Source organism: Strix uralensis, chromosome 4 (assembly GCF_047716275.1).
Source record: "Strix uralensis isolate ZFMK-TIS-50842 chromosome 4, bStrUra1, whole genome shotgun sequence".
Lineage (NCBI taxonomy): Eukaryota > Metazoa > Chordata > Aves > Strigiformes > Strigidae > Strix > Strix uralensis.
Window position 1 is genome coordinate 125,001,412 of NC_133975.1, and position 17,624 is coordinate 125,019,035.

Here is a 17,624-nt window from a genome sequence, read left to right on the forward strand (position 1 = left end):
CTTTTACAGCAATCGCTCTGCTCAGACAGCTGTCCCATTCCGTCTGGCAGAGAGGCACAAAGGGGTGAAACTAATGCTGCTGCAGCTTTCTCTTTTAATTTTTATGCTGCTCTTCTACCTAGGAAAGTCATGCATGGTCCTCCAAGGACTAACTTCCTTGCTTTGACTGCCTTAAACTCAAATCCTCATGTCCCTGAAGAGGAGCAAAAACACAAGAAACTGCTCAGGGAAGCAGGAGTTGGGAGGGAAGAGCTGCAGAAAACACTCTTGCCTCAGATCTGTAATCCTCACTCAGAAGGAATCGCATGGGTCTCTCGATGGCAGAAGATGTAGCATGGACTGTGCTGTGCTGTCTGTAACCACCCGGCTGCAAATACAGGAAGAATTACTCCATTCTCCGTACTGATAAATTCCTCACATGGGTTGGTCCCAGACCCATTAGCAGTTTCTCAAGTAATTCCTGGGCATGGACCAGCAAGAGAACACTGTCAATTGGCAGTCTGGATGAGGTCACATTGTTTGGATGTTTGAAGTGGGTACTTCTGTCCCATGCACATTCAGTAGACAAGTCTAGATAACATCAGAGGTGGTACTAGATGTATACCAGTGAAACAGTCCTTTAGAAAATATTGCAATGGAATATTAACATATCTGGAGATAGCTGTGAATGCAACAAAGCTAAACAATAACATTTTTTAAAAAATTGTCTTAAGAGAAGGCTTCTTCAAGCATAATGGAGGCTGCAAAGTCTGCTAAGATGTTAATAAAATAAACCCAAACTAATTTTTGAGGGTATAACTTATTTGCTCTGTAATCATGCTAAACTGTCACTACAAGTAAACTATAACTACAGGACTTCATTTTCTGGGATAACACATTCATATAAAAGAAGAAAAAAACCAGACAACTAAAGACCAGAGAGGGACAGGAAAGGGCAGGAGCATCCTGAGACAGGGTAAAACAATCTTTCCTTTCTCACATGGAGATGGAGAAAGGAATTTGGTGAAATGAAAGGCAAGGCTAGCCTGTGACTTCTACAGAGAGAGTATGAGGAGGTAAATACCCCCTTTATGCCTAAACTGAACCAACCTTATTGCCTAAAAAAAAAAAAACCTGAGAAAAAAAAGGAACAAGATGCATTACTTTTCTTGGAGTTACAGGTGAGGAGAGTGAGGAGGAAAAGAAAAACCTTTGGTTTACACAGCTGAGAAGGGTGTCCTTTGCCATGGTCACAAGAGAGTTGCCTGTTACTGCAGTAAGGAAGCAAGAGCTATGAAAACCCAAACACAATGTCATGGGCAGTACAGCTATGGGCTGTGACTAACGTCACTGTGTTTTGCCCTGGAGAAGTGAAGAGGGGTGTCACCATGCCTGGCTGGGGAACCCCTCTGTGTCCCCTTGGCTAGGGTCAGCAAGCAGCAGGATGTATTAGTCTGCAGATGCTTTGAGTCCCTAAAGATACAGACAGGCAAAGAAAACATGCCATACACGTTGCCATCAAGAAGTTGATCAAATTAATTTTAAATAGGCTTGAGCAAGCCATTAAGTTACAAACAAACTCTGAGTTAAGTGGTGCCAAAAGCCTGCTGGCCACAGAAGCCGTAACAGAAATTGATCTGTTGGTCTTCCCTTCCAGAGGCTTGATCCTGCACTCCCTGGGACCCTTGCCACTGGCTCAGACCAGAAGAGGAATAAACTATCCATGCAAATGGAAAGTACTGGAGTGAGTAGAAGGACTGAGAGATGGATGAGGACCAAGTACCAACCTGGGAGTGGGCACATTCCCTGTCACAGGACAGGAGTCCAGGACCTCATGCAGACCCCCACCAGCTAATCTACATTATTATTCACAGCAGCTCCCTAAGCAGCATGTTTTTCTCCCCTGCTTCTCTTAATTAATAATGATGGAAAAACTTGTTTTGCCCAGATAGGTTTTGCCATCATTGCTGTCCCATATGGAGAAAGTTCCCATTAACAGACTGAAAAAAAGTGAAAATGGATGATGGACCTGCCAGTGCAGGTAGACCACTGGGCAGAGAAGGTACTCAGCATATCCTGCTCCACAGTTACCCCACAGCTTTCTGTTTGCCAGAGTTACCCAAGGACAATACTCTGATCCCTTTCTATGTAAGCAAGTCACTCCCCACAACTGATCAGGACTGAGTGTGAACACCAGCTGGCAAAGTGCAAACAGCTCTGAATTAAGCTGCCATAATTGTGAATGGATTTCAGAGCTCAAAACTTGTGGAAGTCCTCAGGTTCACCAGAACATGTGCAACCTTCAGGAGCAAGGGACAACAAGCAGAGCAATGCTTTCTGCCTCTGATATTAGGTCACTTGTTAATATAGCAAGCCACCTGCAGAGTCTTAAAAATTAAAAAAAAGGGGGATCCTGAACGAACCTTGGTACAACATTCACTTTTAGGAGGCATGAACACAGAATTCAAATTAAAGTTTTTCTAAAAACAATGTGACATAGAAATGACGAGTGATTCAGTCACGAAACCACATGCAATTCATTAAAACCTCAAGTAAAAACAGAAAACCAATTTAAAAAGAAATTATTCTAATCCAAAATAGAAATTAAAACAGGACGTTTGTTAAGACAGTCTGATGGCCTCGCTGGTTAAAACGCCTCAGAGATTCACAGTGTGCTGGAGGAAGAAGATAACATCAGTCACTCACAGTGATGTCCCTGGCTTTAAGAGCGTCACAGGGAAAAGAAGCAAGCCTCTACGGATGGTATTTCACTGCCTTAAAGGCACTTGTTTCTCCTCGCATCTCCTTGGCTCATTCTCCAGCACACCTTCCAGGAGCAAATGCACCAGAGGTCCTACACGGACAATTGTCCTCTTCCTTGGCTGCCCCTGACTCATTTCTTTAACACAGTTCATTTTGCTCATGGTAGAAAACAGCAGTATGTGACCGTGTACCTTAAAAGCTGTGGGGGAAATATTTGCCTTACTGAAGCACAGGAGAATTTTAGCTGTGATTTTGGGAGGGCCAAAATTTCAGTTCAATTTTTTCCTGCACTTGCACAGGCTGTGTTGGTCTAGCAGTTAGGTGGAGGTGGTGCATTAGTTGGTGCAAATGGAAGCAATAATGAGAAAAGAAAAAAAAGCTTTAAAAATATTTCAGCTGAACATTTGTTTTCTGTGGCAACACATCTGGTATCTTGATGTAGGCCTTCCTTCCTGAATTTTGACCATCAATAAAATGTACATTTATTTATATGGGTCTGAGCCTCCTAGAGATCTGTCTTGGCTCCCCTCCTCAGGCCAAGCTCCATGGCTCAAGCTTGCAGAGAGGCTCTCCTCCAGCTGTGTGAAATCTTGAAAGGCACTTAATGAATTAGACACTATTAATATTCTCTTCTAACATCAGAAAGCAGTAATTAACTCTTTGAAGACTCATCACAAACACTGCTTTATAACTTTCAGTCCTCAGAGGCAGCTATGTAATCTCATTGTGATTTTAAAGAATATCTTTCCAGATTAATTACTTTCCGTGTTTGGAAAAAAAGTTCAAAGTCCTGGTTCTGCCTTGGAGTGTGCATTAGTGACGTTAGATGTGCCATAAAAATTTCAGAGCACGAAACATGATATGCTGCAATACTTTGCAATTACAGATTAAAAAGTCACCTCACCACCCGGGGCAGGAGAGATGACTGCAGGTTGAAAAGCTAGCAGGCACACTCACTTTATGGGCTCATAAATGCAGCGTGATGGCTGAGCTACCTAGCACAAAAAAGACAACAAAAATCCAGAGTTGATAATAGCATGCTGAGCAGATGCCTTAAGTAGGTCATTCAACATGTCAGGCCTCTAAATGTTATTTGGGAGTAAAAAACATTATTTTCCCACTTCAGTGAGACTTTCTCTTCCCTGTCATGTGGAACTAACCTTTTGTGCTTAGTACTATTATTAATTTATTAGCCTTTTGAACGTCTAAATTGTTTTGCAGTCTGTGGCCTACATCTAAGTGCCAGTTGAGGGACAGTGTGTGTGTGTGTGTGTGTGCCCACATACATGTATGTGTGTTTTGAAGAGCAGACCTGATGAAAGAACAATTCTGTCTATATATTTTTGACAGTGAGAACAGCCATCTTCTTGAGCACAGAACTGCAAGGAGTGTATTTTTGTTATAATTAAATGTCAAACCTTATGAGTGATGACTACGTAGAAAAAGTGCTAAGTATATTTCTATTGAAATCAATTAAAGGAGACAATGATTTTCTTTCCATTTAGATTACATGACTCCAGCACAAACTGCTGCAGTACAGTGGAGCTCTGTCAGTCCGGTCTCATTGCCTGAGCAACTGCTTTCTGTTCGCCTAATGAAACTGTCCTGGATGGTACTGCTTTTCCTAAGAGAAGAACTCACTGTCAAACACTTCTGTGCCCAACAGGGAATCACAAATACTTTCAGCAGATACGAGGTTTGAAACAATCCCCTGAATAACTTTATGTAACAGGACTTAGATTGTGTCCCTGGTGTTGAAAGTAGCATGATCTATTTTGTGCCTAGGAACAATACACAGAATTTCTGCAAAGCAGGCTCTGACTCAGCACATCTTAATGCAATACTAGAAATAAGACTCCTCCCAAAATAGTTCTTGAATAAAACTGTATGAGACATAGGTGGAGTTCATCTGATGTACCCTAGGTATTTAAGAGTTAGTGATTATGGACTCTCTCAAAAGTCAACAGAAAGGGGATGGTTTTCCCATCCCAGACTGGGTACTGAAGACGGGCCAGATGATTGCCTTCTGGAGGAACTATTCCTCATGGGCTTTAAAGGTGACTGGTGACTAGCTTGGACATCATCACCCAACTTTTACTGAAATTAACTCCACCTTGCATGTACCACATCAACACAACCTTTCTTTACCTTTCCATCCACTCTCATGTAACACCCACACATGCCCCCAAGCAACATTTCTTTTCCTTATGCAAAATCTAAAGTTTCTTGAGAAGTGCTGTTCCTTCTTGCTTTGCCCCACTGGCAAAGTCTATGTACCTAACACTGAGCTAGAGAGCAGGTATCTGTACTGGGGGCCTGAGCTCCACGAGTGTTTCCACCAGGGTGACTTCCTATGCCAGGGCCCTGCAGGGGAACCAATTTTCCTTAAAAAAGGTGTGTGGGAGAGAAGAAAAATCCATGAAAACCCAGCCAGAAGGCTATTCCCTACACGCATCCCTGAACTACAGAGTTGAACTCCAGCACATTGCCCTGTCAGGAAAAGATACATATGTGGTTTTGCTGTACACAACCCTGTCATGGTTAATGGGGGAAGGGGAGTCCCAGGAAACTAGCTGAAGTGACAGGTTCACAGTTTTAAGAAGGAAAGAACACACTTTGGCACAATGTATGTGGCATTATCTTGTCCCAAGAAATCACTGTCAGCAACGCCTGAGCAGAATTGTCATCACGAGACTGTAGCTGATGGCACGTCATGGGCAGGTGAGATGGCAAGGGGGGGATGCTGAAGTGAAGGCTTGGAGGACATCTTATCAACACAGAAGTGATAAGCTAGAAATCCCAAACCAGCTTTCAAGCCCCAAAGCCCTTCTTCAGATCTGAAGCAGAGGTAACAACCTTCAAGTCAGAGGTAAGCTGACAAGCTGGAACCAAACCTTATTATAATTCAGCTCTTTCAGGCTCCAGCACAGACAGAGGGGAACTGTAATCCCATTGCATCTGCTTTTTGCCATGGTTATTTTGTGCCATACTTGATATATTAATGAGTACAAGGAATGCACTAAAAATTAAACCTCCTTTGAAAGAAGCATTTGTAAGATACTCCAATGGCTAGAGAGAAACTAGACTCAGAAAAGTAAAATTCTAGCTGCATTGAACTCCTGTTACTGCAGAGGCTGAAACTGTCTTGTGAAATTCTGAGATAGCCTTGGTACATTATCAGGTGAGATGCCCAAGGTACAACTGCAGAAAAATGTGTTTCAGCAGCTAAAGGATCACTGTTAATGCTCAATAATCTATAAATCATTGTTATGAGATTTCTCTATGCAAATGAAATTTATATAACCCTCATCAATCTAAAAAAAATCATAAAGATTAAATTTTGCAGCCGCAATGCGAACTAAAGAATCCCTTAACCTGTTTTCAAGATACGTCCTTATAGCTAATTAATTTTTAGATGGAGTGTTCTTTGAAAGGACTAATGGATAGTGAGCATTGCTGATTGATTATAAAATGAGCAGGAGGGTTTAAGAAGTGAGCTGTGAATGTAAAATCACTACCAAGCTTTATTAACCTTGCCACATTAAAATTCCAAACTATGCAAGTGAGAGAAGCAGGTACTTTTGCTGAGTACATTTTATTTATTTAACATCAATAAATTTCTCTCAGTTGGTCTATGCCATGTAGATCCATCAGACTGTCCTCTGACCTACATCTTAGCAGGTGAAAGACTAAACCTCACCTCTGAAGAAGCCAGAATCTGGATTCTATCAGACTATAAAATAAAACTTTATACATTATGCAATTGGGAAGAAAAGCCAAAACACAGTAACTGTGAAGAAAAGAAAAAGAAATGTAATTCATATGTCACACTGCTAGGACTGCGTCTCAGAGCTGCGCATCTATGGGCAACTTTTATTGAGCCATCATTAACAAACAGCGACAACATTTATAGAAAGGCCAGTTAATCTGCAATGGCCTGAAAACATCAAGAGTAAATTGGGGGTTGTTAAACACTGCAAACAGTCTGCAATCTCTTGGTGAAAAAAAGGGTAAACAAGAGTTGTCGCCTTACCCGTTTCCTCAGATTGCAGGTGAGCGTGAGATTCCTTGAGAATGAATTTGCAAAAGCAGTATAAAAGTCCAACACTTTAAGCAAGGCTTCTCGTTTAATAATATGTAAATCGCAGTATGTCAGAGCCCGTACATTGGCACATGCGTGGGCCAGACTGGTTTCCTTCCAGAAGATATCACCAAACACATCACCTTTACCTGAAAAACAGCAGGACAAATTTGTTAAAAGGTAATACTTATGCAGTGTTCTTCAGCACACAAAATTATTTCTTCCCAAACTGTCTTATGCTTCCAACTACTCTAACATAAGCTTCCCACTGTGAAAACTAATAAGGGTAAAAGTTTTAAAAGTATCTGAGGTACTTAAGTATCCTTAGTAGTAGCCGCAGGTTTGTAAGGTATTTATAGATTGTTTTGTGAAGTGTCACAAAGCATAAAGTCCAGATTGTAAAGGTCTACTTGTAGCTGAAGATAGAGGTAATGGACTTTTCAAAAGCTCCTGACTATAATAAGCACTTAACGAATTTTCAGGTGATTGAGTATTTCTGAGGGTCTGTTCTTAAGTGACTTAGGAGTCCTGCTCTTACCAAAAGCCTATGACATCTAGGTTCCTACACAACCATGGCTTTGCAGTGTGGTGCAAGAGCCATCTTCCAGGGCCCAAGGACCACATTTTAAAGGATATTTAAACATTTCTAATTCAGAATTTCCTTCCGAAAAAAAAAAACCCAAAAACCTCCCTGAGACTTTTAACCTCTAAATAACCATCTCTAAATCTTTAATATATCCAGAAGTCTAGTTCTAAACCCAAATGCATCCACTTAAGTAGAGGCTTATGCTTAAGCCTGTATTTAAATGTTTGCTGAGTCACCTTAAACACCTGCATGTATAAGTAACTTCAACCAGAAGTGAAAATTACACCTGAAGATTATTTCTACATTGGTAGGCAGTGTACCAGAACAGCTGAAGCTGAGGACCTGTGCATTTTGAGGACTTAGGACTAGATGTAGTCCATTCCCACGGACAGAAGAGCTCCAAGGGGTGGAAGTGTATGAGATGTGCTCCGACATACCGCAGTGTCCTTTCCCCTGCAAGGAGTCCACACCCCCAGACAGCCGTGCTAGACATATGCTAGGGCAAGTCAGGAGGACCAGGATATCAGATTCAAAATCACATTCCTGACCCAACCAAAACACCAGCCTGGATGCAGACTGGAGACATGCTTTCAGGTTTGGACCCTGTGGTTGCTCTGAGAAGAATTAGTGGCAGCAACAGAAAGCACACTGAAACATCCAAAAGCTGCCTCTTGCTCCCCAGCTGCTCGCCAGCCACGGACTGGGCAAGGGCCATAGTGTGTGTTTTGTGGCTGACATCTCAACTCCTGAGGCAGAAACCATGGTACAAAGGGTATGTTTTGTTTCAGATCCCAGTGATATCCAAGCTCTTTATTTTAGAAGTTATTAAATCAAAACCAAAATCAGTATGTCAGTTGTGATATCACTATTGATTTCAGGTACCTCATGCAGCCCCGTGGTGATGGTTAGTGATTTTATAGTTTTGGGATAAAAGGGCAATACATTTTAATATTTCCTCTTTTAAGAACTTGTATCATTTCACTCAACTCTGTTTTGGGAACACAGACCAGAGTAATAATTTATCCAACCTTATTACTTTTGGGGGTCAGAGGCTCTATTTCCATTTCTGCTTTAGGTATTGTATCCAGTAAAGCATATCTAACATTTCTCATGCAGAGTAAAATAAAATGTGCAAGTCCTTATCTTCATTTCCTTGCTTTTATTTTCTAACAAAAGTCTATATAGCAGAGTCATCCCTCAGAAAGGTTATAACTGCATTCTCATTGAACTGCTTTTAATTCTACATACTTCGATGTAATTAACTACAATACATAATATAGCTGGTATAATTTATAAAACAAGTTGCTTTAAAATGCTCTCCTTATCACACAGAATATTTCCTAGTAACATATCATTTATCCAAAGTATAGTATTGAAATTACCCTTTGCAGTTAATTGTCCTTGTCTATACTCACAGTTCAAAACCTGGCTTACAGACATACTCAGCAGAGTTACATAATTTATAGTAAATAGACCATTTCTGAAATGCACAAAATTGCTTAATGGATTTGCTCTCTGAGGTGGACACAGGACATAATGAAGTCTTGCTTGAAGCGGCTGCAGAGTGCAGTTAAAAAGATAGAATTCAATAATAGGGACTATTACGATTTTCCCACTGAAATGTGAGAAGAATACTTGTTTTCTTTCCAAATTTAAGGTAATACATAGTTAATTTAAGCCAAGAGGTTGAAAGCCATGGATTCTCACTCTGAAATGCTGCACGATGGTGTGTTACAGAATGTGTACCCAAACCACAGATAAATGAAATCACCATTCATAAACTTAGGAAGACCTCATTGTCTTCGGTTCAGTGAGGCAGCGAACTGCACTGGGTCCCTCAGAAAGGCTGGGACATGATGAACTGAACCTATTCACTCCTCCATGACCCATCAGTCACTGGATTTGAATGGTGAAGTTATAAGCTCCTCTTACATTGTGGTTTACTCTCCTCAGAAAATATAAAATCTTGAAAGTGTTTAAGGGTTCTTGAATTTGACATTTCCCACACACACTTCGAAGTCTCATTTGCTTGTTATAAATGTGCCAAGGAATGTACTGAATGAAAACAAAACCAACCATGTTCTCCAAAACAACGTGTCTTTTCTCATAAATACAGAGATTAATGTACTGTACTTCATCCCTATTAACTATCGTTCACTGAGTAGAGAGCAGTAATTATTCATTCAAGTTTAATTTTACACAGTGCAACTAAATGAAAAAAACCTTCCAGAGTTGGAACAGAAAATTTAACTGGTAGGTCTGAAACACCAGCTACTTGGAGGCATGTATATGTTGTATACTTGCATGATATGTGCATCCCTCCGGGGAAAGCCCGGGGCTGGGCTGGGAACACAGAGATACTTGGGGTTGATGCAGCCTGCAGACTTTTCAAAGCCTCTCTCTAGAGATTTCTTGAGGACCCAGCATGTTACCTCCCAAATCTGCAGTGCCCCGAGTCCTGAGCAGTGTTAATACCCCTCCTGAATGGAGGCAAAGCTCTGGGAAGTCCCCTTGCCCCTGGTCTCACAGTGCCCAAAGCATCACTGAAAAAAGGAACGCCGTAATTTACAGTGGGAACCACTTGCGTACATTTTGCACTTGTCATGAGGAAAGGGAAGACAAGAGTCAGGATTTGGATACTGCTGGATTAAAGCTGACAGGAACATGGGTGTAAGGATTTGAGGACTGAAAGAACCACGGAGTCCAGGAGGACATGTGCAGGGTGTTGGTGACAGGCATAATTTTTGCTGAAATAGCTACACTGGTATCATCCTAAGTATGTACAAAAATTTGCTGGTGTATTATGTATGTATGCCTGTACATAAAATATATGTATATATTCACGCATATTTGTATATATACTTAGAGATTATTTCTATATACTATTCCACCTTTTATACTACGATAATTCTCCCATACGGAAGGTTGGGGGCAGATGTTCTCTGCAGCCTTGCACCATGGACTGACCTGCCAATTTGTGAGACAGCAGCTCTCACCTGGACCTTTCAGGCAGAAAAAATCTTAAGGGCCTTGTGAAACTGCCCAGGATCTTGCAAAGGGAATGAAAAAGTCCTTGGACTCAGAGAGGAAAGATGCTTGTTAAACAGTGTCTCAGAACCCATATAAGGCAAAATTTATCCTTCTCCAGATGGGGACAGAAACTGAGCTAAGAAATATCCTAGTAGATATAAGAACTTGATGGGGCCTTTGGGAGGAAGTTTGGACAGACAGTGAAATAATAAATTCTTGGTGGAAAACAGCACTGAGGAAAAACACATAAAAGGGACCAAGATTACTTCTTAAGGTGATATGGTGTTCTTCTGTGCTGTGCAGTCTTAGCTAATAGACCAGCTACCCTTCCCCCCATTTTAAAACATCTCCAAAGTCTCATCCGTCACACTAGCAGAAGTCAGACATGATGAATAATGTGGGCTTTCCATCATGATATGCTCAAATTTTCTGTTGCTTATGAAAAGCAAAGGCTGACTTTGTTGCAGAATGAGTAAAACTGTATCACATAGAGAAAACATTAATCTAATCAGCTCAGGTACCAATACGCATGAAGTGATGACAGCATGCACAGGAGTGGGGGTCAGTGACCAAATACAAAGTCCCTGCAGCCATAATTACATATACTGGGATGTATATTCATAGAAATACATCTGTCTGTGTCTATACATCTGTGGTGAAACATCTGGCCGCAGAACAGATGTATCTCAAACTGATGTCGAAATCCAATGAGCAAGGAGGGAATCAGCTCCTGTTACACAGAGCAGCACACAGCTCTGTGATGGCTCAGCAGTAGGTAAGCTCTGCAGCTCCTTGCCATGGGACATCAGGGCTGGTTGCAAAAGTTTACAAAATGATGGGATGTATTCATGGAAGAAAATCTATCTGTGGCTACTAAACACAAAAGATTTCCCTCTGGGTGAGGAAGATCTTGAAACACAATTCAGTGGAGGGTTGGAGAATATTCTAGGGAAGTATCACCGTTTGCTTACTTCACCTTCCTACTTTCTCCTGCACATCCACTATTGGACATTTTTGGAGACAGGCTACTGGGCTGGCTGGATTTCTGGACTTAGCTGATACAACTGTTTATGTCTGAAGAGGGGATGTGGAGAAGATGGGGGTGATGTAGTGGTGCAAATTCATTAGCTGCCTCCTGTCATCTGGGACATCATTGCTTCCTGTAAGCACAGCCTATGATGTGCAGAGATGACTACTAGACTGTGACAGAGGTCTCCTTGCCCCTGTCAATGTTTTAGCCAAAACTTCAGCCTTTTTCTGGGGCATCCAGAAGGGCCAGAAATCCCTGGAAAATCAGATCAGAGCTGAGCACTGATCAGTCAGAAATCCAGCTCTACAGGACTCCACATTAACATGTGAAAGGGCAGAATGATGAGAAAAAACAGCATTTCTAGCGTTTGAAAGACTGTCAAAATAGTCAGTAAAGAAAGAATAAGAAAGGACTGTGCCAAAGATACAAGTCCACGCTGGCGAAGGTACTTTCTATTATTTAACACAGTGCAACTTTACCCATCTGCACCTAGAAATGCAAAAGAAATTTACCCTTCTTTCATTCACGACTGCTGCAAGAGCAAAAGGTATATATATATATCATCCCCTCATCTCTCTCACTTTTAGCGCAAGTCTCCTAGTACTTCATATTTTTCTAGAAGCCCCAGCTCCTGGATACAGGATACCTCCATTTTGATTTTATACAGAAATAAGTTTCTATTCTTCCTAACTTAGGAAATAAACTTGAAAGCATGACCATTCCCACCATCTTCAAAACTCATAAGCAATCAGATTACCTCAAACTGTTAGTCTGATTTAAAAGAAATACATCACAGGATTTTTAAATAATTTTCCTTTTCTTGTGCTGTCAGGACTTTTGAGTCCCTGGATTTGGCAGTGAAGCATGCAGGTCTAATTCAAAAACATTTCAATTCAGCAAAAGGAATCTTTCTGACATTGAAGGCTGCAGATCACATCTATAACACACCAGCTGGCACTAAATTAAGATTGATGTTTCTTATTATAGTTAACTGTCATTCAGATAGAGACAAAAATATGTTAAATTTACAAAATAATGTGAAAAATTGAATCTTCCCTTCAACTCTGTCAGTACAAACTAGTAACAGTTTTGAACAAGCATCGGTAGGACTAAATTTTACATGGTACTACGTATGCCAACTCAGACCTGCAAGATATGACTTATTCCAAGGCATGTGCTTAAGAAGAACTGCACAGTGCAGAGCAGCACGTCACATTGTTTCTCAGATCAGTAATCCTTCAAGTATTTTGTAAAATACTGTGAAATTCAGCACTTAAAAAACAACCTCCATCACATGAATTATTGAAGTCCTGCTAGGTGAAAAAAACTCAATTCTTTCCTTTATGAATCATTTTCCTTTTAGTTAATTTAGAGCTTTAACTCACTGGAACAAAAGGGACTTTTCCTATAGGTGAAATAGGACACAGGTTGTTTGGTAAATTGCTACCAGGTGCATGTTACTAACCTGGGGAAACTCTCACAATTAGTCTGCCTTGGTTTCCTTCACATGAAAACAAAAAAAAAGTTCAGCATAAAATATCAACAGCTGATCTGTCATACGGGCAAATTCTGCCACCTTCATTCTACTTGAGAAGAAACCCAACCTGCAACTAAACTAATTAAAATCACAGAATTAGCTACTAATACTATGAGATGGAATTGGACTGACAGTTTTTCATGTCATAGATTGCATCACACACAGTCAGTCTTGTCCTGCACAAAGCACATGCCCAGTTGTAGAACACCAAGGAAATTCAAAGTGCTGATGCATGGATCCTAAAACCAAATTACTAATGCCAACGGGTGAGAGCTATGGAGGTCCTGGGTCTCCTGCTCACCTAAATGGGAGCTGCTACTTGCTCAGCCTATAAAGAACTTTCCTCTGTAGGACACTTAGTCTTTTGACTTCCAAACACATGTAAGATTAGGAGTAGAAAAAGACTCATCCCTATTTTCAGCTGTCATACCAAATTCAAGACATGCCACTTGTGCTCTTGTTTTCCTTAACTCCTCTGATACTGTGTAATATCCCCTTCCCAGACCAAACATTTGGAAATAATTCATGAAGCAGACCTTTAATAAGCGAAACTCTGGTTTGTCTAAAAACAATAAATCCAATAAGCAATAGATTGCTCTGGGACTATACGCAGAACATGCTGAGAATTAACATGCAACACATAAAGGCAAATAACAATTTAACTGAATAATATGAGATCAGGACCCTAAGTGTGTCTGAAACATGAGATGTTAAATCTATATTCATTCTGTTTTGACTATCAGAATTAAATTCATTCAGCAGCAGCCCCCACTAGGATTTCACTGCTCAATATATTTTTATCGTTATGCAGTTTGAGCAATATTTTTGATCAATTCCTACAATCAACATTTGAACGTGGTGGGTCATTATTTTTCTGCTGGCAAAATGACTTCTTTAAACCTTGTTAATCAATGTGCCTGGTTTAAGTTACTGTACAACTCATGCAGTCAGCTGTGAAAATAGTGGGAGCAGCTTCCAGAGACACTTGGTTGGCATTGTCACTTATGTGAAACTCCTCACCAGGAGCAAATTCAGGTTAATTGCGGCAGGGTGAATTGTTAGGTGTCCTCTGCTAGCAGATGCCTCATTTCATTAGCTTGGGGGACTTCAAACCCTTGGCCCTTCCTGAGACTTCTCTGCTAATAACACCTCCCCATGCAGAGCAGTGGCAGTTAAATTGTTTACTCCTGCTTGAGATGGTGGAAAATTACTGATGTGCCTTCTCAGGGTCGCCTCGCTTGCTAGAAGTTTTGATAATTAGAGACAAGACTGTTTGCCCTTCTCCATTATCCTGGCAACTGCAGATGAGTTATGTTAAAATGACTGGATCTTGTTGTCTCCAGTGAAGCAGCATCCCATCACGTCAGCTCTGGGTGTGGTACACTCTCTGCTACAGCAGCAGTCAGTACCTGCAAAAGGTGGGAGACCGTCCTCAAGAAATGGAGACAACTAATGAGGAGAACATAATGGGGCACCTGGGTATCTTCATTAATGAGTCCTGTAAACTGTGGATCTACAACTGGATCATTCTCTTACTGTACCGATTTCTGTAATGCTGATTACTGCAGCAGCTGGGCATTTAATTACGCACAAATGAGAACAAAACCAAACCAGGGGACAACAAAATGTCACAGTGGTGCAAGTTGCCCTGTCAATCACTGGGTTTCACCTGCTTTTGAGCACAAGAAACACCAAAGCTGGGGACGTTGCGCCAGGAAAACTGCTGCTGAACAGGATGGTTGTCTCCACAGTGGAACCTGCAGAAAGCACCTGGACAGGATGTCAAGAATCCTGAGGACACCGTTTCGGCAGGCAGGGAGGGTGGATGTGTCAACCCACCACGGCTGTGAGGGAAGGGAATGTGCTGAGGGAAGATGGAGAAGAGGAAAAAGCAGCAACATCATGGAGTGATTCATGCTGGGACCTAAGTGAGTACAAAGCCCTGCACTTCGGACAGAAGCACAAATGTAAGAGATAGAAGACGCATGTTCTTAACCCATTTTGGTGTCTCTACCTCGTTCACTTCTCTAGAATATTCCACTTTTAAGAATACACCAAAACTTCCACCTGCAGGCGGAAAAACAGACACTTTCTCTCTCTCTTTCAGCAAGGCAAGTAACACTACCATATTACATAATCCTACATTGTTAGAGCAATACCTGCAAAGTACCAGTTACAGAGCAAACTGAGGAAACACATGGCTTTCCAAGGAGCAGAGGATGTCTGAAAGCATGTCCTGCCACTGTCCTGCTCCCATAGAGAAAATTAATGAGGACAAGTTTCTGAAGGATATTTACCACATTTCCACTCTAGGTTACTGCTGGGGGATGGAGAAGATGGACAGACTGGTAGTACAACCCCAGAACTTGACTAGGAAACCCAGTGTAACGGCAGATTCTTGAAGTATTCAAAACAGGCTAGAGAGGTTTTCATGTTAGGCAGAGGTCTTTAAACTGGTCTCCCCCTTAGACAGATTCACTTTCCTTGTACTTGAACTTCTCAAGGCAGAACAGATCGATAAAAATTATGTTCTTCACCATCTGATCTGCAGTCGCTATTTCAGGTGCCACAGCTGCCACTGTATAAATGTCTTTGCAACTGCATCTGGGAGAGATTTTCTTCCACAAGTGAATTTTTAGGATATGACATCTCATAATTACTCAGTTCACTATTCTGTTAAATAATCTGTCAGAGCATGAAAAAACTCTTCATTGTTGAGGCCCTCATGAGAAGAGGAAGCAGTTTATTTTGCTTTAAGTTACATTTACACACTCTGCCAATCCCTGTAGTACACAATGAACATAGCTCTGAGTCATGGGATTGCATGTCAGCAGCCATGGCAGAATCAAAGGCACTTTCGATAATTAAAGGTAATTCACTTTAACTAGATATGGTTAAAGGTCTCTCCAGCCAAATGGAGAATAACATAGATACCAGATTTACAGTATCTCCAAGGTAGAAACAAGAAGTTCTTACTGTCATTCCAAACACACAATATTCATTAGTAAATGCAATAAAGTTTTGCATGTAATCCATTTAGTGATGGCTTCTAGTTCAGTAAATTACATATTTATTGTTTGTTTTCATCATAATATCCAGAAAACCATTTATTTGTTTAAATGCTGCTACTTACTCTTAAAAGCTTTTGTTTTTTAAACAGCCATAAGCAAATATAAGATATTGTCACTGAGATTAATAATAAAAATAAAATGGTCCAGTGAGCTGAAATACAACGAATATTTTACTATGGAAATTGCAGATTTAGGAGCTTTCACCATAATGACTTCACATCTGAATATGGAAACAGATTCATTCTTACATTAAACCTCTCTTTAAATACTAGAATACAGAAAGCTGCATCAGGTATTTCAAAAGAGCATGGATGTGCATTTTCCTGAGTTCATACTCTCCAACTGGGAGGACCTGCATTATGCCTTCGGGGAGCCGTCCCCATGCAGTCCCATCCACACCTGCACACTGCCCAGTCCCACCCCAGTGCAGGACACACATGCACAGGCTTGTACGGCAACATGTCAGGAGTCTCCCTCGGCTACGTGCTTGTCCTCATCTCTTATCTCCTCCGCCTCGCTACCATCTGGGAAGGAGCTGAAGCCTTGATTCACGACCAGTATTGACTCCACATGTCTTCCCACTTCCCACATGCCAGCGAAATTCCCAAGTGTAACCCTCACCTCCCAGTGATTGTCCCCATGAGATACAAGAGAGACCCATGGAGCCCTCTGGAGCCACCCTTACAGGGAAGAAGCAGTACAGAGCTTCAGTGGGTTGTGAGAGGTGCCCTAGGACAAGGCCACCCACTGGACTTGTCCTCAGGGAGCCACAGCTCCAGTTTAAGAGAAGGCAAATAGCTAATATTCAACAGGTGACCAGTTCTACAATAAATGGGTCTATTTTAAACAGGCAGGACAGACTATGGATGGTTTTCATGCAGAGACATCAGTTATTCCTTACAATGTTCTGCCTCTGAGGATGATTCTTGCCTCAACATCATTGCTGACCACTCAGTCCCACCACCCACTACACCTCTCCCAATCCCATACAAGCTAGTGAGAAGAATGCATAAGGCTCTCTCTCACCCACTGCTGGCACCACAGTGGGGTGATGGGTAATCACCACAGATGGGTGATTAATCTGGAGCTCCCCCAGTACTGAGACTTCTCATGACTGGCTGGCTAGATGGTGCAAACCTATTTCTTTGCATAGTCAGATCAGACTATTTATTTTCTGTAAAGCCAGTTCACTACAAGCGACAATTTTGCTTCCTTGTAGAGACAATTTGCAGGTGTTATTCTGGGCTAGAATACAGACAAATAAAAATCCCAGTGGAGGTTAATGTGGAAATCCTCCTGAGAGACTAATACAAAACAATGTGTATTTCCTCTACCAGGCTATTTAAAAGATGTCAAGCACACAGATGCCATTCTCTTGCTCAGAAACGCTGTAACTGTGACCAGTGAGCCATAATGGGTAGAAAGAGCATTCCCAATGGCATAAAAGATGAAGGGTTTGCTCCTAGAGTAGCATCTCTGGAGACAGGATGTCTCCATCTTATGACAACCACTAGCCTCCTGTAGTCTCAGCTGATGTTAGGCAAGAC

At 41.4% G+C, this 17,624-nt stretch overlaps 1 protein-coding gene across 1 annotated transcript in view; it reads right to left on the bottom strand.

Moving 5' to 3' along the window:
• KCNH5 (potassium voltage-gated channel subfamily H member 5) overlaps nucleotides 1–17,624 on the bottom strand; it is a 161,188-nt gene that overhangs the window by 23,646 nt on the left and 119,918 nt on the right. Inside the window, exon 10 of the mRNA XM_074865254.1 lies at nucleotides 6,776–6,972. Within this exon, the coding sequence (XP_074721355.1) occupies nucleotides 6,776–6,972 (197 nt within the window). The remainder of the gene's footprint in view (nucleotides 1–6,775; nucleotides 6,973–17,624) is intronic.